This window comes from Melanostigma gelatinosum (assembly GCF_949748355.1).
Source record: "Melanostigma gelatinosum genome assembly, chromosome: 7".
NCBI lineage: Eukaryota > Metazoa > Chordata > Actinopteri > Perciformes > Zoarcidae > Melanostigma > Melanostigma gelatinosum.
Window position 1 is genome coordinate 15,136,870 of NC_136640.1, and position 22,540 is coordinate 15,159,409.

At 38.7% G+C, this 22,540-nt stretch overlaps 2 protein-coding genes across 2 annotated transcripts; both read right to left on the bottom strand.

Annotated features, from left to right (window-relative positions):
• Positions 1–341: 341 nt before the first annotated feature.
• Positions 342–8,739, bottom strand: LOC306779789 (zona pellucida-like domain-containing protein 1; the record flags this gene model as incomplete). The annotated part of the gene is made up of 10 exons (XM_079271797.1): positions 342–514; positions 718–747; positions 4,455–4,560; positions 4,639–4,810; positions 5,024–5,104; positions 5,445–5,542; positions 6,433–6,505; positions 6,823–7,004; positions 7,115–7,335; positions 8,601–8,739. The coding sequence occupies 10 exons, from the start codon at positions 8,737–8,739 to the stop codon at positions 342–344; spliced, it is 1,275 nt and encodes a 424-aa protein (XP_079127923.1).
• Positions 8,740–11,574: 2,835 nt separating this feature from the next.
• LOC306779790 (uncharacterized protein) lies at positions 11,575–19,911 on the bottom strand. Its single transcript, XM_079271798.1, has 11 exons — positions 19,652–19,911; positions 18,170–18,258; positions 17,781–17,930; positions 17,361–17,494; positions 17,048–17,184; positions 16,796–16,889; positions 16,091–16,208; positions 15,620–15,843; positions 15,303–15,474; positions 15,064–15,191; positions 11,575–14,909 (listed from the first exon to the last, which is right to left on the bottom strand). The coding sequence occupies exons 2-11, from the start codon at positions 18,255–18,257 to the stop codon at positions 14,592–14,594; spliced, it is 1,563 nt and encodes a 520-aa protein (XP_079127924.1). The 5' UTR covers position 18,258; positions 19,652–19,911; the 3' UTR covers positions 11,575–14,591.
• Between the last annotated feature and the right edge of the window lie 2,629 nt (positions 19,912–22,540).

Here is a 22,540-nt window from a genome sequence, read left to right on the forward strand (position 1 = left end):
TGATATTAGCCACATTTTTAAAGAATAATGTCAAATTTGTCGAAATGAGTCATTTTCATCAAACACAACTTTATTACAACATCTAGAAATTAACTTTTACGAGTGTAAATCTTCTGTAAATACTGTGATTGACAAAATAATAGATGACAATGAAGAACAAGAATAATGAGGTACTGAAGGCAATAAATACACAACACCTACAACAATAAAATATACACATTTAATAATGCGTTTACAAAGAGAAGCACACATGTACACGTTGTTCAGTTTGTGTACCCAACATGTGAAAACATTCTGCATATGTTGTCAATACCAGGATGTCATTATTTACAGACGTTTACTCATTTAAAGGTGGTGTTCCAAACACCTGAGGCTGTGGTTGTTGGGAGGCGGGACTTCTGCAGGAGGCGGAGTGACACCAGGAAGAAGCCCACACTGACCCCACCCAGGATGACCACGCCTGAGATCAGCGCACTGGTCACTCGGTTTATTGGATGGGTGGCGTCTCCCGATGCTGGTCGGGCGGAAAAAAGCAGAAACTTAAAACAGACATGTTCTTTGATAAGGGCTTAACATGATCCGAGTTTGTTTCTTTTTGTTCTAGCCTTAAATCATCAATTTCTATGGGTATCGAGTATCTCTACACCTGTCAGGACTTAGTCACACGTGATATTTTAAACCTTTCTCTGTTTTGTAACATTGCAGAAGGGAGCTTACCAAGTTGGGAGTTGTTGACGGGAGTTTCATCTGAAAAAAATATTTTAAATCGTTTTTATTATAATATTTTGCAGATATTTCAATCTTAAATGGCTCTGTGGATGTATTGATCTATTTATTTAATTTAAAGGAACAGTTCAACATTTTAGGGTATACACCTCTTTGCTTAGCGCTAGATAAGAAGAACTAGAAAAGCATTTCCTGCTGAAAATGCGTTGGAATGCTGAAAACTGAAATTAATCGCAAAAACATTGCTGAAAATAGATATCCAATTCAAAAACAAATTGCAAAAAGGTTAATAATTCAAAAGGTTTAAAGATTACAAATATGAAAAGTCAAATCACACCTCTCCTGAAAGAGCTGAACATTTTGATATTTGAACAGTTTCTGTGGCTTAAAAAAATTCATCAGTGGTGATATTTGTAGTAGTATAAGTTGTAGTAGAAGTATTATTAGTAGAAGTATTTGTAGCATTAGAATAAGTACTAGTAGTAGTGATATTTGTAGTAGTAGTAGAAGTTGTAGTTGTAGTAGAAGTATTATTAGTAGTAGAAGTATTAGTAATTAGAAGAAGTAGTAGAAGACGTAGTGTCAGTAGTCATAGTAATAGCTGTAGTATTGGTCGTAGTATTTAATATCACAGTAGTAGTAGTAGTAGTACTAGTAATGGCAGTAGAAGATGTAGCAGTAGTAGTAGTACTAGTAGCAGTAGTACCAGTAGCAGTTGTCGTATAAGTAATAGTAGTAGTGGTAGTAATAGCAGTAGTGGTAGTAATAATATTGATGTAGCAGTAGTAGCAGTAGCAGTTATAGTAGCAAAAGTTATAGTAGAAGTAGTAGTAGCAGTCGTAGTAATACTATATTAGCAGCAGCAGTAGTAGTTGTCGCAGTATTAGTAAGAGCATTCATTTTTTTTAACAAAAAAGCCTAATTTTGAGCTTGTTTAAATACAGTTAATCCATGGGGCTTTTATTTTGAAAGGGTGGTGCTGGGTGGGGGGAAAGGGGGAGAGGAGACATACATAAACAGAGGTTATTAAATGCCTGGCTTCATCACAAGCATTTCAATTAGAATTCACTCTTTGGGGCTTTTATTTTGAAATGGGGTGTGTGTGTGTGTGTGGGGGGGGGTCCTCTAAAAGTCTCTAAGACCTGAATGACTGTATGAGAGAGAGACACAGACAGGGAGAAAGAAAGAGAATTAGTGAGAAGAAAGAATTAGTGAGAGAGAGAGAGAGAGAGAGAGAGAGAGAGAGAGAGAGAGGCTCTGATATCTCTGGCAAACTTTCTCATTTGGAGATTGTACTATGTTTTATCTTTTACAGCTTACATGACTATTGTCCTGCTCTGCCATGTCTTTCCTCGCCTCTTGTGTGTGTAAATGTCACTCGAATCAGGAAACTTATCAGAATACTCATATCTGATTGGCCGAGCTGCAACAAATCATGTGTGTGCGGCTTTTATTTTAAAATGGGGTGGGTGTGTGTGTGTGTGGGGGGGGGGTCCTCTAAAAGTCTCCAAGACCTGAAATGACTGTATGAGAGAGAGAGAGAGAGAGAGAGAGCGAGAGGAGTGCATGTGTGTCTGTGAGTCTGTGTGTTTATCAACATCACTAATTGGCTCAATCGCAAACACCTGAAGCCATTTCATGGAGATAAAACAGGGAAACACCTCTCAAACAAATCCTCAAAACTCCCATAACCGTAGCTCCTATTGCTCCGATATTAATAAGTGCGAGGAAGGGTGAGTTGAAGAAAAGATCCTGTAAAAATTGTGTCTGTAGTGTAAAAAATGTGGCTTAATTGGCGATCTAGAAATGGGGTACCGTGTTCTGTGGAAGATGTTTTTGAAGCAAAATTTAACATTGGTATCTATGGAGCAGAAAGTTGGTTTTCCTCTCAATTAACGGCTTCTGTGTCAAATGTGGAAATCTGTGGGATTCCACAGTAATTTGTCTATGACAAGGACAATATTAGCTACTTCGACATCGAGAAATTATGCATGAAGAGTGAAGATTGTGGACACATTGGCAAAATACAAATGTTTTTTTCACAAGAATCTCAAGCTGCTCTTCACTCTAGCGGTGACATCACGCACTCTAAGCTGCGCAATACACACTCATTATAAAGTAAGAAAAGGGCTGAAAAATCATAAAAGTTAAATTGCTGCAGTTCAAAAGTTTAAAAGATATCAAAAAAGCTGAATCATGTGGCAATAGGTAAGGGTTTTCTCAACATTTGAAAGTTGAAATGGTGTCTGTAGCTGAAAGTATGAGGAAGTTGAAGGATTTGAAAGTTGAAGAAGTTTAAGAGGATTTGAAAATATTCTCCATAGAGATCCCATTCAAAAATAAAGTTGCTAAAAGCTTAATAATTCAAAAAGTTTAAAGGTTGGAAATAGAAAAAGTCATAGCAGAGATGAGCTGAAGGAGCTGAACATTTTGATAGTTGAACGGTTTCTGTAGCTTAAAAAATGAAGAACAAAAAATGGGCGGGACGGAAGAAATAGTGGAATAAAGAAACAGGATAACAATAGTTGGAATGCTTAACAGCATTCCAACAATGATACTTCTCTCATAATTGTCTGGTTAAATATGAAGTTGCAACCGGTTAGCTTCGCTTAGCGTAGAAACTGGAAACAAGGAAAACTGTTTGCTTGGTTCTGTCCAGAGGTAAGAAAAGTCTGTCTATCAGCACCTCTAAAGCCCACTATTGACACGATATATCAGGTTTCCCAGTCTGATCTCAGAGAAATATGGGAAATAATGACCACAACCTCTTAACAGCGCACCACTTGGTGGTCGCACATCCTGTGTTAAAATTATATGTCAGCACCACAGAAACAATACCAGTGGAAAGACAATTAGGATCCTTTGACGTGGTGGACACATAAACGAAACGCATCCACCTGAATATGCAATGCTCAGAGCTAGTGACATGGTGTAAACAGTCAGAGGACTACTTTAGCTGGTAGGGAGAGGAGGTGGATGGGTCAGCAAACATTCAACAAAGGACATCGTTGTCGAAGCACTTTAAATTGTTTCTGTAGTGGCCTTGTGCTGTTAAGAGGATGTGGCCATGCAACGTATTTCTGTCAGATCACATTGGGTTTCTTTAATCTGCAAAGAAAACCAATGTGCAAAAATGACAAGTGGTGTTTGTAGAGGAGATTATGTGAGAGAAGGGACCAGGCAAAGCGATATTCCCGTTTCCAATCTTAAAGTTGAACAAAACTGACTAACACCTAACTCTCTGACAAAAAGCAACGTAGTTCATATGTGAGCTTTAGGGGGTCCCGGATAGTGTTACCTTTGGACCTGTTTCCAGTCTTAAGCTTTCTTGCAGAGAGCTTGATAAGAAGATCAATACCACTCTCATGTCTGTCTGTTAAATATGAATACCACTCGCCGTTTAGCTCAGTTTAGTATGAAGACTGGCTTTGTTAAAGGTAACAAAATCCACCCACCGGTCCCTCTGAAGCTCACTAATAAACACAATATGACATTTATTTTCATAATTTTTTGTACAGATTTAACAAACAAGATACAAGTTAATTAGTGAAGTTTTAGTGAGCATTCACTGAGTCTTGATGATAAGCTGACTTAATTGGCTGCTGGCAGTAACTTAATATTTAACAGTAGGTGGTATCAGTCTTCTTATCTAACTCAACAAGAAAGCCAATAAGCCTTTTTCCCAAAATGTCAAACTATTCCTTTAAGAGTCCGTTTATCATTCATACCACTCCTGGTAATGATTGGTCCAGCTGTGATGACAGCAGTCCCAGATGCCACTGGTGGGGAATCAAGGCTCTCCTCTCCATCCCGCCTGCGCCTTCGCCCACAAATCTGCCAATCACATCATCAGATTTCAGTCCTCATTGAGGTCACAAGTAACAAACTGTGGTTCATGATTTTAACCCTTACCGGCATGAGCATTATGCAGTCGTCTGCCCGGCAAAGCTTGGTGACGCAGTGCAGGAACACAGTAGACATTTTCTGGTGTCTGTGTTTAACAAAACGGAAAACCTCGAAGGAAAAACGGCCCGACTGACTCTTTCCATTTTCAAAAACTGTCGTCTGTGGGTCTTTGTTGCAGCTGTGTCAAAGGAGAACAACTTACATATACACATATAGGTACATGCACACACTAACAATGGCAGATTTGACGTCTAGATTATGCTAAGGCGATAATTAAGAAGAAGAAAAAAAAATCATTCGGGATCAGCCCTTTGGAGAGCCTGAATAGATAATGACTCCCTTTTGTGGTTTATCAAGTCACCATCTTGACAAAAAGAAAATGCGAGATTACCCAAAGAAAAGGTCATAGCGGAGTTCATCATTAGGATTCCCTGAGGGGGTTGTGTAACAGTAGTCCATCAAGATGTTCCACCTGCAGAGGGACAAAACTATGAGCCGGGATGGAGGATAGAGATCTAACTGCACATGGGAAAGCACAGATCAGGGCTTTCTCTGCTGCAGACTGGCGCCTTCATGTCGAATAATAACATAATAGCATAATGAATGTAGGCAAACCATAGAAAAAAAGGACTGAATCCGTAAAAAATATGGTGGGAAAGATGCTGTGATTGACCAAAATATTGTCTCTACTTTACTGAAGTTGTTCTTGTAATGGGAAAAAATGGTCTGCTACATGAGCAATATTCAAGATCTGAAAATTAGATCTTTAGATATAAAGATTAAGTAATGAAAAACGCAATAGTATCTTGTACCGTTTGTCTAAGTTTGTGGATTTCACAGCAGCAAATACTCTGGTTTTCAGAGCCAGTCCAGCCATTGGAATAGCGAGAGGTTGATTGTATGTTGAATCCTGTACAGAAAAAAAAGTCAAAGTGAAGAAAAAAATAAAAAAAGGATAGTTTTTCCACTCAATACATGAAATGAGACAATTGAAATTAACAACGGGGCTTAGTCTTGACATAATGAGCACTGAAATTGTAAGGCTGGTGATATTCCAAGGTTGGATTTTCCATATTTTTGTTCTTGCCAATTAATTCCTTGAAAACAACAAAAATTTTCTAACTTTGCCAACCGTTTCTGTCTCAGTACCGTTTGTTTCTCTTTAAAGGTGAAAATTCCCAAATTGCACAAATATGCATGTGCAGTCGGACCGGCTACGCAAACAAAGTGAAGAGCAGCTTGGATTATAAGACACACAGAAGGAGTGTGACTTCATTCTGTAGACATTACTTCACTATATCTTAACATATCAGATGAATATGACAAATGCTCTTATAATCAAATTTAGCACAAAAATACATTATTTATCGTTATTTTTCAAGGCTTATTAATTCCCTAAAACAGCTGGGCACTGTAGTTTTAAGACAGAATTGCATTATATGATGGTGAGTATTTGCAGCAGCAATTTTTTATTTTTTTTTATCAACTCCAAATAAACCACTGTGCCCATGTTCATTGAAACAAAAAAACAACAACATTCAATAAATTGTTGGTTCTGATCTTTTCATGGGATTTGTTGATGAAAAGATAATTTGTGAGGATAAATCGAGTGATATTTCAGTCAGCCGCCTTACTGGCTAACTGTCATATACTTTTAAAACAGTTTACAGATTCATTAAAAGAAAACATTAACTTGGTTCAAAGATTATGAACATTAACATCCGAATCCAAAACTTCAAAGCGCATGCATTGCAAGGGAAATGATTGCATATAAAACGCTGAATGCAGCTGTGTACTCACGTTGTACAGAATCATACTCAACGTGCTCACGAATGTACCGTTGCTGTCCTTGACAGATATAGCAGCAGAGGACCTGTGAATAGATTCAAGACATTTATTTCCATGCTTTACATGACTGAACATTTAGAAGAATGTATGCATGTAAACTAGCATCTAAATCATTCAGAAAATGTGCATATTTTAAAATAAATGGTTCTCAGAATACCATATGACACAAACCCACTCAGGCTTTAAAACCAGGCGCTTTAATTGTCATTGCAGTTTAGGAGAACAATCAACAAATCTTAATTAATTCCTGATTAAATGAATAAATCTTAATGTGAAATCCACTGAGTAACTCCTGAGGGTCAAGCTCTCTTTAGGACGGGAATGTTTTTGGTTTCAACTTACGATGCCAGCTGTGAGTTATTGACCAGGTACTCCAGTGGGTAGCTGCAGCTGAACTTATACAACAACCCGGGCAGGTAGCTGATTATAGTTGGCGGGTCAGGGGTGTCGATATAGCCTGAGACATTCCCAATTTGTACCAGAGACATGTTCCCATAAGCATTGGCCCCATAGGCTGTGCTGACCTGCAGAGAGGAACATCTCAGCCACATCATGCTTTCTCCCAAGTCAATAAACAACATGGTGAAAGGGTTTATTGACTATATTAACACCATTGTGTTTGTGTATTCTTTACCACCAGGCTGTTACCGCAGGCCTCCAGAGTGCTGAGACTGATGCTGAACAGGACCGCGGTGGGGAAGGTGTTGTTGTTGATGAAGCCACGGCATTGGGCGTCAGTGTGCCGACCGTTCAGGGCCAAATCTGCGTCGGTGTAGCCGGAGAAGAGCACGGGGCAGAAGTTGATCTTCAAGGTGATGGTCTGAACCCCGCAGAACACACTGATGTCCCGCTCACCTGGAGGGACAGAGGAAGAAGCGTTAACGTTTAAAACAACAAACAAAGAAGCTGTTAGACCAGTGGCTTACGATTCACACATGAGCAATGGAAGGAATTACACTTCTACCGGAATGATTGGAACATTTGCAGATACATTTTTGAGTCCGAAGCAGCTGTCACATGTTCGTGCATGGGCCAGAACTCCACTTTTTCAAAAACAATGTGCAGTTTTGTTGAAGCGGCCCCCCCGGTCCTTGTCACTCAGAGCACTGCTGCCAAGCTACAAGCATTCATCTCAAATCTCAGGAGGAAAATAGTCTCTGATTAGTTGGTGGGATTGAACCCCAGCAGAACCTGTAACTTAAATACAGTGGGCTCAGAAAAAAAAGACTTCATAACCACTGCTCAAAGGCGAGGCATGTGAACCTGAAGTCCAGTTGCTGATATTCACCAGCTGTTAAAGAGTTTCACAATCAGCACTTTTCATATGTACATCAACTGAATATATGAGACACCCAATGGAGCTAAAATCATCCAAATTAGAGAAGCAACCATAAGAGAATATAGTTAACTCAAAGTTTGTCCTTATCCATGAAGTGTTTATGTTATTTTGTCCATCGTCAATCTGATGTTGTTCAATTTGGTGAAACTTTGTAGGAGGACATCGTCTCATTATCCTCAACAGTAAAAAATTGTACTTGAAAGCATTATCAGGAAATATACATGAAGTAACAAAAGTAATGTACTCATCGTACAGAATTACCTTGTTGATAAGCATCATTTTAATGTTGTAGCTACTTAAAGTGGAGAATGAATGATATGATGAATGCATGATAACGTAATATAACATAGTTGCAGTAGTAACATAGTTAATCATATGTAATAAGTTGTCTTATTAAGTTTTAAATGCATCCATGAACATTGATTTTTTACATGCGTATACAAAGTTAATAAAGGCTTTATATCACACTGAAAGCCCTGTTGATGTGTGTAATCATATCATATGTTATGTTATTAAGCATCCATTAACTGTTTAAACATCAGATATAGATGCATTGTAGGAGGAATTTATTGATATATAACTATAATAGTTATAATTGTTGACAAATATATAAAAAATTCCCTTTGAAAATGATATTACCTTTGCCTTATATTTGCTTATAACTACTATTACAGTGTGTTATAAAGTGTTATAAAACATGCATTAACCTGTGTTTCTCACCAGTAGCCAGAAGATTGCCTGCATTGGAAAGAGAAAACATATTATGTGGTCGTATTCTCACCAGGAAACCTGCTGTGGTAGCTGGCGTCACAGTTGTATCCGTTAAACTGTGTGGAGACCGAAGCGGCGTTACTCATCAGCAGGAAGAAAAAGCACATTCGTGTCATTTCTGCACCTGAGAGAGGTTTGCCCATTGTCATCTTCAGAAGGTCAACATTGCATAACACACATTACTCAGGTTCGTGTTAAAAAACAGCCCTTATCTCAAAATGTGATGTTCAAAAACAATGCCCCCAAGCTCCGCCGGTTTGCTTGACTGCTGCCCGCTCTGACCTCGATCAAAGTAGTACAACCTTCTTTCCTCAGGTCCTCTGATCCTTCTTATCCTGCTCCCTCTGCCCCCTTTTAACTCAGGCGCTCGTGTTCAAACCACATTACCCAACCCCTTTTTAAACCGAGGTCACCCCTCTTTCATCCCCACTCCTCTTTTTTCTTCACCTGTTCACCTGGTTCCTGCCTTTCCCAAAGTAATTGGATGGACCCCCTCATCCCCTGGTATGTGACGAGAGAAAAGTTCAACACTGAGGTACGTCATTTTTGGTGGCATCGGGGGCCTAAACTAAACACAACATCAGCCTTGCGTGTTGTATCTGTTTAGTGTGCACAGATGAGAAAGATAGAGGGACTCATTATCCAAACACTTTGACAAAACCCCCGCTGCATTGCGGAACATGGGAAACTCCATCAGATATGAATGGCCTGGACACATCTTTTCACAGCGCCCAGAAACCTGAGCATACTCTGAGGGTTCCCACTCGTCTCTCCTCGGTCTGATCTCCGTCTGTCAGCTCAGACAAATGGTGGGCCTCAGCAGGGGGGGGCCCATCCCTTGAATTAAGCTGTCATCGGCTGCTGCTGTGGCCTACATTCACATGAACAAAAAAGTCAACTCACGGTCTGATGCAGGGCTGTGTGTGGGTAATTGTGATGCACAAGGCATCACTTAGAGTAAAGACATTCAGTGGTGTGTACAGCTCCACAGCTGAAGGCAAATAAAACTTGCCTTCAGCGGTGCAGACGGTAAACGTGAAACCTTGTGTGTGTTTTATGGTTTGTTACTCGAGATAAACAGACTCACCTTTTGTTTTACTGCAGTCTACCAAACAAAAGTTGTTTTAATATATTGAACTGGTAGAAGAAAGAACTGATCGACACAAAGAGGTGTAAAAAGAGATGTTGGAGCCTCAAACCAATGTCTATTTGTCAATAAATCCCACAAAAAGACCAAAACCACCTTTCCAGCTTCACTATACGATCTGTGGCCCTCACTCAAAGCACATTGGTTCCGACTGAGGACATGCATCTTTAAAAACAGGTCAAATGTTTGAATAAAGAATAAAGGCCCAACAGTTTCCTAAAGCAGCTGAGCACTGTAGTTTTTAGTAAATGTTACTCAAACTGGAGGAAATAGTCCATTTGTTATCTCCGCCAGGTGTAAGCCTGGGCAGAGGTTATGTGTCCGGCCGTGTGTGTGACTGTGTGTGACTGTGACTGACTGAGTGTACACATCTGTTTTTGTCCACTGCTAATCTTGCTTTCTGCTGCAACAAACTGTTCAATATATATTGGTGGCCAGTTATGGCTGCATGTTTACCTTTTTTTTGTTGATTAGCTTTTATGGAGCTTCGTATGACATTGTCGTATCACACTGCAGATGGAGTTTCTATGTTTTCTTTGCTCTTAACTGTCTTCATTCTCATATGTTCTCTGAAAACAGATGTAACATTAGACTCATCTGCAGGACCAAGGCTGAATTAAAAAAAAAAATTTGTCATCTTCCCCGAAGCCCCAGGCTGTCTGGATGATGAATACTTTAATTTGTTTAATTACACATTTTTAGGTAATACACACTGGAATACGGTACGGGACCTCAGGAGGCTCCAGCTTTTCTATTTTGTTTTGTGCTTTTTTAGTCTTTGATGCCTATGTCAAAATACCGATATCTGAAATGCTGCAAAACTCCAGATTACTCTGATTTGTTCAGAGTAAAAATAACAAATGCTGGATGCGTTGCCATGCATTTTGGTGCAGACATTCATTGTCTGTGTGAACTTTGGTGATCTCTGACTTTTCAATCTGGTCAACATGTGTTCAGTACTGGTGTTTATCTATCTAACAGTTTGGTTTTCTCAACAATGAGGATTACAATCCGATAGCAACGCTGTCGAGTCAAGGTTGCGCAACTACAATGCTTTGTCCAGATTAGGAAAAGATTGTGGTTAATCACAAATTATCACAAACTAACTGACATAATAAAAAAACATGGAGTACTTTGACACTTTGGCATTTCACAGTAGAATGCAGTTGTAAATGATAAAATGAATGATGACTGACTGATGACCGTTTAGCTGCTTCAGTTTCAGGTCCATGGTTTTGTGCATGCTGGCGTTTCTATCCATCTGTTTTATGTGCATTTCCAGTTTGTACATAAAGAAATAAAAACCAAGTGGAAAGTGGAAACAGACTTACATTTATCAGGAAGCACACAAAGCATGTGACTAAAGCGTCACTTTAATAAGACGATACCATCGTCAGTGCTATTAGCTTGTGCTTGTGCTGTTTACACTCTGACAAGTCAAAACGTCAGCAGTGAAAAATACCTATTAGTGAGAAATAATGGTTGTTTTTTGGTGCTCTGGGCAAAATAGTTTGGGGGAATATTTGTGTGTGTGGGAATCCCACAGCTCATTTGGCCTGGGGCTTCACAGTGCATCTTTCTGATACTTGTCTTTATATATATATATATATATATATATATATATATATATATATATATATATATATATATATATATATATATATATCTGTGTATATCTATTAAAAGAAAAGAGCACATAGGAACAATATATGCTTGGATTGTTGTTCCTTACAATTGCCTTCATCAAAAAGATCTCCTACACAGTAAATTTGTCGGAGTAAATTTTACTCAAATTGAATAAAATTTTACTCAATAAAATACAACATTTGGTCCCAGTCTATATAGAGTAAAATCTACTCTTGCCTCAGAGTTAATGATTCAGAGTATTTTTTACTCTATTCAGTGTTTGTATTTAACTCTAGATGATGATAATTTACTCTATGTAGCATAAAATGAAAACAACTCTACTGCCATTTTACTCAACTTAGAACTATTCCACTCCACATAGAACTACATTCCACTCCACATAGAACTACATTCCACTCCATATAGAACTACATTCCACTCCACATAGAACTACATTCCACTCCATATAGAACTACATTCCACTCCATATAGAACTATATTCCACTCCATATAGAACTACATTCCACTCCATATAGAACTATATTCCACTCCATATAGAACTATATTCCACTCCATATAGAACTAAATTACACTCCATAGAGAACTAAATTATGATTAAAACCTGAGAGAACTTACTCTGGAAGGTTATCATTAAACCCAACAAGTTAAATAAATCAGATATCAGTATTTACCAAAGCACAATTTATTATTTTGTATTACAAATGTGCAATGTATCCATACATATTTTACAGAATACATTTTGGACCTTTGGAACACTTTGGCCTTTTCACTATGACATCATAGGAAACAGTATGGCACAATAAACAAACTTGCATCATCACACCTGTATGACATTTGTACATCAAATGCTTTATAACAGAAAATCTCTTTCACATCAACTACATGAGGTCCGTCTTTTGTGCACACAACTTTATATGCATTAAAATGCTCATCAAGACACACTGTTTGCAGGGCAAATGTAACAAACAATAACCTCTCATCTTTCAGAACTACATGGTGGATTTTGTGAAAAACTGGCATCTCACAATGAACCTTCAGACAAACGACTAAACCCGTCCGATACATATTTCCATGGTGTTTGGCCCATCTAATATTTAAAACCTTGGTGTCAATTGGTACCTGAATAGTCTCAGCTATCTCATAGCCCCAGTCTAGCACATTTAAAGCTACCATATTACCTGGACCAATTATCACTTCATTGGGATCAAATGTCTGCCACCTGTATGCTATTTGATTTTGGTGTTTCTTGGCCAAAGTTTTAGTGATATTTTTGAAGCTTTTTAATTGTTTCTTAAAGAAATGATGCTTTGCTTCATAGCGCATGCACCAACTATGCAAAAGTGGTCCAATTTTAAGAATACACATAGGGTAATGCACCATAAAATGATGTTTTGGTAGCAGCCTTTTGTTTGGAAACAAATGCTTGAACAACCTGTGGTGTTCCACGATTAAGTGTTTCAAAAAAATAGTAATACCCTTTGATAACTTTGGTGAAAATACAATGTTTACAATTTGAAGCAAAAGCAGTAGCAAATACCAGTGTTGATCATTTGGACAAACCAAGTCTCCAAAGATAAGTGGTAGATTGCGAAGTAAACACCAGGATTGGATTGCATTCAACCCCAAGTCATTTGAGTCCTCCCTTAACTTAACTGTAGGAGGTTTGTTGTTTTGCTCCATATAGCCATAGTTAAAACTCCTAATTCTACAGTCTATTTCTTTTAATGTTGTGTACTTATCTTTCAAGTGCAGTAATAGAAGTTTCATTTCATATTGTGCCACTCCCTCCAAGATATCGTGCATAATATCGACAGAGAAGTTTTCACATGTATTGAAATATTGCAAGGAATTTAGAATGCAAGAACGTTTAACGCCCATCACATAGGGAAGAGTGGGATTTGTCTCCATCATTTGGCAATGTTCCGCATGAAGTGCGCGAGTTCGCAAAACTATCTTGGGTGAATCTTCATTAAACTCAGTCTGAAAGTCTTCTTTCTCAGCAAGACAGAAGCGGCAACAATATCTGGCACTGAATGATTCAACAAAACCAAACAAACTGTGAAGACCAAGGTTGTCACCTGTAACTTGGACAATAGTTCCATACACTGGCTGATCATACAAGGGGACCCGAATTCCATCCTTCTCAAGTATTTTAATATCCTGCATAAGTGGATCAAGTATTTTAGAAAAGCCATATGTTTTAACATCTTGGGCATGAAATAAAGCGACCAAATGAATATTAAGCAGATTTGAGTTGTACTTGGGAGAAAAATTCCGCAAGGTGAAATAGAGTGCACCTAATTTATGTATTCCCCGTTTTGAGCCTAAAGGATTTGCAGTTTCAAAATCATCATAAAAAAGCTGAATCAGAATGGCATGCTTCTGTTTTGAAAATAGATCATGACTCTTGAAAAGATCTCCATCGCACAAGTCATGAAGATTTTCTCCTGAACTTGAAGTCTGCATCATCTCTTTTATGTTAGGATGTTGATAAATAAATTGTAAAGTTTTCAAAATAGGGATGTAAACTAATTTATCAGTGACAACAACCTGATCATAAGTTCCAGTGGTGCGATTGCGTAGGGTATCAAATCTTGTACCAAGAACATATTCAACTAAGTCTACCCTTCCCCACTTCTCTGTAAAATACTGCCTTCTTTTACTCTCAGAATTTAATACACCATAGGGATTTTCCATTTTTTCGAAACACTGATCAATTTTGCTCTCAATGTCGCTTTTGATAGGCTCCTGTAAAGATAGACACTTCTTCACAGATTCTTTTGCTTGATTATGGATATCGTCAACAATCTCTTCCATCGAAATTACCAAAGAGTTAACAGTTGTTTCACTTACGCCTGCCACTTTAAGTTCGGCTACTGTTGCAGCGCAGCTGTCTACAAGACTCCTTTTGAGAAGGACTGAGTCAGAAGGTGAACTTCTTGCTGGCAAGTCATCAAAATTACTTGCTGCTAAATCTTCAGATGTAGATGGGCCTTCACCAGGATCAGAACAAGGTTCATGTGCTTTATTTAGATGCTTTCGAAACCCAGAAAAAGTGCCATAAACTAGTGAACAACCAGCCTGACCACATTTAAGACGAAGGGTCTTTCCTGAACAAAGTCCGTGGATCAACTTCAAGTGTTTTGTCAGGGAATTGGTGTTTGCCTGGGGGATTTTGCAAATAAAACAAAACATCTTCGTATCAACTCAATGCAGCATCCGAGCCCTCAACTCTGCAACCCTTGGATTCACCTTAGTGGTATCAACATCGATTTCAAAGATCGTGGTTTGCAAGAAGTTGTACACATTTACCAGATCCTGGTTGTACGAAGTACCAAAGACAAAATGAGCTTTGAAAAGCTCATCAAAACAGGCAAGTGTGTCTGGTGACTTACAAGGTATTGCATGCTTGTCAATCACAATGAAGTATTTGTGAATCAGACTCTTCTGGGTCCCCACAGCTAGCAGGTATGGTTGAAGGCTTTCCACGATGCCGTCCAGATGCCCCTGGATGCTCATCCCAGTCTGTGACAGAAAAAATAATGAATTAGTCAGCTATAAAATTAGTCAGTTTAAGGAAATGTCTTAATTGACCATAATCTTAAAAAGAGGATTGAAAGGTTTAGAAAAGGGGACAGAACAGTGACGATTTTCCAGTTTAATTGAACTGTAACCTCACCTTAATGAATTTCACAAGACGGTCACTGGCTTGTCTGGCTGAGAGTTTTCCTGGTCTCTTGCGGCCATGTGGTGATGGTGGTAGAAGGTGGACAAGAACCAAAATGGATGACATGTCACTGTCCCATCCTGGAAGTAAAAATTCATAAACAAGCATTTACTACAAGCGAACAGTCAATCCATTTTTCATTCAAAAACTATTCTCTCTTCCATAACTATGATCCTTAACTTTTAGCATACCATTTTCCACGTCTGTTGTGCATTCAGCATTTTGAACCAGGTCTTGAAGATCGGCTGTCTGTGTGAGGCCACGGCTTTGTTCGAGGACTTTCTGTTTGTAGATAGTAGGCCATCTCTCCAGGAACTTTGTAGTAGCAGCATCCCCAAACATCAGACCAAAGTCTTGGTCAATCTGCAGACAAGATAGAATTGGTCAAAACAGAACAGTAAACATTATGGTGTAGCACCATGGTCATGACAGATCTTACAACCCTACCCAGGCTATTGTAGAACAGAAATAATATTGTCATGACAGTGGCAGTAGAACGTTCACATACCAGTCCTGCCATGTCCAGGAATCTTGGAAACGCTGTGAATAGTTCAGAGGACTTCACTGGGTCATGAACCATGTCTTGGCGATAGGTAAAGGTCTGCTTCATCTTCTCCTTCACAGTTGCTTCATCAGCTGTATGCTTCATAAGCGCAATGGCCTCGCAGCACAGGCTTTCTGTGGTTAGCCCGTTTTCCACTCTGAATGAGTCTCTTTCTGCTTTTGGACCACCTGTAATAGTGGTGGCACTTTTATCAATTACTGGGTTAGTATATGATATTATGTCCTAAGATATAAGAAATAAGGCTTGGAAAACTCTGCAAGGATGGCCATGCAGGCACTTACGTCTCCAGAAGAAAAATAGGATATATATATATATATATATATATATATATATATATATATATATATATATATATATATATACATTATATGATTATTCCCTCATCATGCATTATGAATTAGACTTCACACATACCAGTTAGTGTTTGTGACTGACTGCAGGTCTTCTTTTTTCCCTCCGATGCTTCCTTCTGAACAAATTTCAGTCTCCATGCCAGATACCCACTCCCATCTTCTGCATTGTAATAATGCTCCTAAAGTAAAAAGGGTTATTCAGTTTGATTGAACAAGTTGAAATAGTTTAATCTTTCCCCAAAAACTATCATATTTCCTAGTATTGTGATGAGGCCTTTCTTTCTAATGACAGTTATTTTGAAAAACAGAGGTTATTGTATTACACGGTTAGTGTTGTGTCTTGTTAATGGGCTAACCCTTGCGGTGCGAAAGTAAACTGAGCTTTAACACCGCCAGAGTTCAACTTACGGGGAAGGCAGAGATGGTGGCCATTAGGGCTGTCACCTTTTCCAAAAATAACACTCGAACAAATATGAAATGACACGCAATACGTTAGAGCGCCCTCTGTTGGGTGACAAAGTAAACTACGTTAAACAGTCAGCTGTGGATATAGACTGTACATTTTTTATTCAAATGAGTCATTAGAGTTTGAATGTTAATTACATTCAAACAAATGTTCAAAAAGTGACAGCCCTTGTTGCCATGCAGTAATGTTTACAGATCTTTATTTGAAATAAAAACACTACCCATCTGTAAAACAGCAGTTGAAATATTTACATTCCAAGCAAGTGAAAAGTAAATAAGTTAGACGTTTTAATGTACTTACATAGCCTAACTTGCTCCTAGGATCGGCCAGGTATGGGTACAAGGTAGTGATGCCCCTTGCGTAGTCCTCTTTAACGCGCCTTGAAGGACTTGTCCTACACACAAACACACAGACTTTACTATATGTGCTCCAATCAAAAGTATTGATGTGTAAATTCCACCTGCTAAAAGAGGGGTGTTGTACTGTGTCAATTCAAGACACACATGTGTATTAGGAGTGCAGGTATGTAATAATAACAACATGACAACATACCCATGTTCACTTGTCATATGTGCGACCAATATCTTGACCATATCACGTCTTCTGGCATCCGTTAGGCTTTTTGTTCGGGCATACTCATTCATGATCCTCTCTCCTCCAGGTTTGTTCTTCAGGATGTCTTCAATCATCTAAGTGGGAAGAACAAAAATGAACACAATGAAACGTTTAAAACAATAATGACATCAAGTATTATCAAACAGAATGGCCACAATTTTACAACTTCAGTTATTCAGCCATTTACCATTCAACCTTGGCATTTTTTTTAAACCTTCAGAAAGGATGCAAGGGAAACTGCAGAGCTTACCTGAGCTAGATGACTTCCCTCATCTCTTTGTCTTGTAGCAGGACTATGCTGCAATATAGTGGTGTCGTCCGAGTCCCTCTCATTGTCTCCACTGAAGCTTGCAAAGGAGGAGCATGAAGGGGAGCTCAAAGAATCTAGAAATCATATTAACATTGAACTAATGTGATTAACAATGTGACTATAAGACAATATAAGTGCACACATCCATTATTAGAGGAATGCAAATATTTCACATTGTATCATGCCCACAACAGTTCCAGAAATTGTGGAAAGGGTGAGCAGAGATGATTTCAAAATATCTAAATAAGATTTTAAAAAACCCCAACTCAGATATATTAAATTGTCTTGCATATTCAAAACATGTTAGATTGACCAAGCCGTACAGATAAATATGAAGTTATAAGCTAATAAGTAACTAACCCTCAAGATTTGGGTCTTGGGGTAGACAAATCTCCAGCACACCAATGTCTTGTTTCTTTAGTAGAAACTCAAACACCTCCTCATCAACTTCGGTCTTTGATTCATCATAGACTTTTAAGTCCAAGGTTGGAAGGTCAAATTTCTTGGCAACTGTGAAGACAAAATACCAAGGGACAAGCTTAGTGATGAATCGGTTGTGTATTTGCAGAAAAACATAACAGACAGCAATCAGAAGGCCATCTTCACTTGAACATTGTAATCCCAAAACTGACAGTGTTCCATGCAGACCTTTGCTATTCCAGGGAAAAGACTTTCAGGTATGCAAAACATAGAGTGACATCCCAAGTGTATTGTTCCACAGGTTAGTGTGTGCAATATTTTTCACTCACCACAATCCAAAAATGATTTGAAGGTTAGTTGCCCCTCATAACAAATGTACTTCTGACGATCTCTGTACTTCACTCTTACAGCTTGCATCCTTCATGACAAAAACAATTAAATTAGTTTCATTATCAGAAACAGCTGACTGCCAACATTAGTAATACCACAGTAAGCCAACATTAGAAAGACATGATGCATGGACTAATAGTAGGTCTCCACAAGGGTAAACTATTTCATTATAAAAACGAGGGACATTTTAAGCACGTCTTTATTACGCTGTACTAAAGGGACCTGTTCATTCGCTTGAATCGCCAATTCGCGTCACTCCAGTCTCATAGTGGCTGTGCATAGACTTTGTATGTAATCTACTGCGTTTGGCGTGAACACATCATCAGAAATGTAACCAGTTGTCTCATCTTGAACAATGTCTACTTCACCTGGTTGTCTCCGACTTGGCCGTCTCTAGCATGCCACAGTGCAACAGATCAATCAGCTTATGCTGCGGAATTCTACCCGCACTTCGCGAGTGGCCCGTGCCAATGTCAAGCCCAGCTAGTTTTAGCAGTCAACAGAGTGAAGTGCATTTTTTCAAAGTATAACACACATGTTGCATCGACCAGGGTGCTGATGAACTGCAGCGAAACACAGTCCATCAACACAGCTCTTTTCAGAGTCAAATACACGTGTTGGCGGCAACAAACGCAGCTAGAAACAGTCCAACAGTCATTAACAGCTCTTTTCAGAGTCAAATACACGTGTTAGCGCAAACAAACGCAGCCGGAAACAGTTGCTTAAAACAGTCGTTAACAGCTCTTTTCAGAGTCAAATACACGTGTTAGCGCAAACAAACGCAGCCGGAAACAGTTGCTTAAAACAGTCGTTAACAGCTCTTTTCAGAGTAAAATACACGTGTTAGCGCCCACAAACGCAGCTAGAAACAGTCCGTTTAAAACGGTTTTTAACAGCTCTTTTCAGAGTAAAATACACAGGTTAGCGCCAACAAATGCAGCTTAAAACGGTCGTTAACAGCTCCTTTCTGAGTAAAATACACGTGTTGACGCCAACAAACTGCAAATTCTACATAGCCATTTTCACAGTAAAATGTACCTGTTGCACCAACTAACTGCAGCAAAAGACAGCCCCTCTACACAGAATAAAACACACATGCACCTGCTCAGTGAAGTCCGCTGGCTACTGATGATAGCTAATACTACTTTATTGAGACTTTAATCCAGGTGTGTCGACGTTAATATGTCCATAAACCACCAAATATTTTGCGAATTGATGTTAATGCGTTAGAAGCTAACGTTTGACTGTGACTAAGTTATGTGAAAACGTTAGAAGCTACCGTTAGCATCTGCTAACGCGAACAATCAGAAGCTACGGCTCATATCTGACAATGCAAATAGTGAAGTAACGTTAGGTTAGCTGCAATGTTGCTACACAATGTACCTTACACACATGAAGTTAACCAAAACGAATGACCTTACCTGACATGTTATTTCAAATGCCGTCTTCTGTTCCTCACTTCAGCCCTTCCGTTCCATAAAACGTCAGCTCATTCCAGTGTAGCGAGAGGTGTCATGGCGGCAGAAACGAAACTTAAGGAACCGTTGTGGGCGTGGTCACGCTGTTTTACTCCAATAGATTTTATTCTGAATATTTACTCACACTCTACTGGCTACTGGAAGTAATTACACTCCAAAATGATTAAATATGACTCCTTCAGTGGAAAATAATTGTAACTCCGGAAAAATTACTCTCCCGTTTTTCCTGTGTATGTGTCTCTCGCTCATGCTGTTGCCTCGCGTGTCAGAAATAGATCTGGACTTGAAGCCAATCAGACACCTCATGGCCCTACAGAGCCCTGAGAAACACATCTGGCTGCAGGTGTTTGCTATTCCCTGCTGCTGCTGACCTGCCCCTCTGATGAGGTATATCGGGCTGAACTCAAATATGAAACATTTACAAGCAGACAAGTGCCATTCAGAGCAAACAGGATCAGATGGCCACATACACATGAAATGAATACATATGGTGAATACATTACCATCCTGTATATTTTACACATCCCACCCAGCAAATGACCTAGTGAGCCAATGTTTAGTCTACTTTTGTGCTTGTGTTTCAGTCACGTGACTTTCTTTAAAATGTGAGGTGAAATCATACACTTGTGGTTCTGTGGCAAACATTTGCTCATATACACAAAACAGCTCTCAATATCTTAGCAGTCTTTTCATCATGCATTACATGTTAATTTGGCATTTAAACCATTGCAACATCCACTAGAAGCTACCTTATTTCCCCTTATATTGGACCTCATCCCCCAGTTGTCATGTTTGCAGGAAATAACTTTTGTTATCATACAATGTGCAACCCCACTGAGCTCTGTGAATGTCTCCAGAATGTCGCTGTGCTCAGAGACTTCTGATGGCTCAGGAGTGACCGCCACACTTAGATGCGTCTGATGGAGCCATCGCCATCTGATCAGCCTGAAACATCCACACATTCAAATCACACGATCTGCTGCACCACAAAACCCCCGTGAGAGTGCCGGCTGTAATGTGACGCTCCAGTTTTAACACTGGCAGGAAAGTTAAGCCCTCATCAAAGGCAGTGCTGCGACAAAAGCCAAAAGCCAGAAAGCTCAATTTTAAGATAGTTTATTTGTTGTGGTTTGTGATTATTAGATGTCAGATTATTAGATGTAGATTGTTAAAAGAACGAGGTTTGTTTCTCAAGGTGACGTCTTCTAAAAAATTTTATAAAAAAACTGGTTTCATTTTAAAGGGAGATGATTTTGAAGTCTCTGTCTGCATCTGTTGGTCGGCTGGAAACTTGCGGAAATTCCCAGGTGAGAAAGAAAAACAACAGGCTGGCTTATTGTTTATATATGAGACCCACACCATGTATCAAGAGAACAACCAGTGAGGAGCACTGCTTTTCTTTAACATGATCTTCAGAGGAAACTGTAGACATAGTTATATTTCACACAGTTCATGTATCCACGAGCATACACATGGACTAAAAAATTCAAGATCAGAGACAGACTACTAGGTAAAGTATCCAAAAATATGAATTATGTGAAAACTGAATTTGGTTTCAATTAATATTCAAGCAGAAAAATAAAGTTATTGTGAAAAATCAAAGGAAGAACTGGAGGGATTTTCAATTCTTAATTATTGACTGGATTATTTAGCTACACTCTCTGTCACAGCAGTTATTCCGAAACTGTAGAGTCAGTTTCGTTAATACATGAAGTTTTGACAATTTTATCCGATCCACAATCCATTAGTGAGCAACATGACAGACTTTAATGTTTGGAGATAACCGTGGCACTGTGCTGCCCCCCTGTGCTCACTGTGTCACGCTGCAGAACATCTGACAGCTTTCAAATTATGAACACACAATATAATCAACTCATGAATTATGATGTAGTATAAATTAGTATAGAAAGTACTTTTACAATTAGCGCCACCTTTTCCAGATGCAACATCAAAGGGACGCTTTCACATTAAATGCATCAATAACAACACACTTCTGAAATGGGTAATTCTGCATTGCAGGTATTTGGGACTTTGGTACATTTTTACTTTAGTCATTTTGAATGCAGGACTTTACTTGTAACAGAGTATTGTTGCTCTTTCTATTAAGATCTGAGTACTATCTGGTTCAGTCGACTGAATTACTGAATTTATCGTAAGCTGCTGAAATGACGGTTGAATGATTCTTATGCCAAAGAAAATGTATTCAGACATTCAGTCTGCATTACATTGATGCTTTCATTACAGTTGTAACTGCCACTGCTCTGCCTCCATTTCCCCCATGCCTCATTATGACCTAATGCATTATAAGAATAGACATATTCACAGAACTTATTTAAAGACAACAAATGTCTGTCCTGTCAGACTAAATATAGTTTCAATCTTGCATTATTTAGATCTTCACTAGGGGTGTGAGGCACCTGATATACTTTAAGAAACCAAAAATAACTTTCAAATCAAAGTTGCAAAACTGCATCACAGGAGAACTGACAAAAAACACATATTAAAACAGTCAAATAACAGAGATGATTGGGACTAAAGGAAGAGGTTTGATCCACACGCAGATAATAGAAAGACCACTAACATCAAAACCAAGCATACAGACTCATATGCATTACACATCTGAATATACTGACAGATAGATCATTAAAAACGAATCATCTACTTGTGTAATTATTTTACAGCTTCCTATCGTCGTAGAATAAATCGTCTCTGCCTCATCAAGAGAGTTTTCATTTAGTTGTCTCAACTGGTATGTCGTTTTGGGGAGATTTTTTTGATTTAGTTGTTCTACGACATCATTTTTCTGTGTCGGGATTATTTTTCTTTGGATTA

Excerpts from the sequence above, each read along its gene's own strand:
- LOC306779790 (XM_079271798.1), bottom strand. The coding sequence starts at position 18,257 with ATGCAAGCTGTAAGAGTGAAGTACAGAGATCGTCAGAAGTACATTTGT. Across the intron at positions 17,185-17,360 it reads AGGGAAGTCATCTAGCTCAG|ATGATTGAAGACATCCTGAA; the intron begins GTAAGCTCTGCA and ends CTTCCCACTTAG. Across the intron at positions 15,844-16,090 it reads TCAGTCACAAACACTAACTG|GTGGTCCAAAAGCAGAAAGA; the intron begins GTATGTGTGAAG and ends CCACTATTACAG.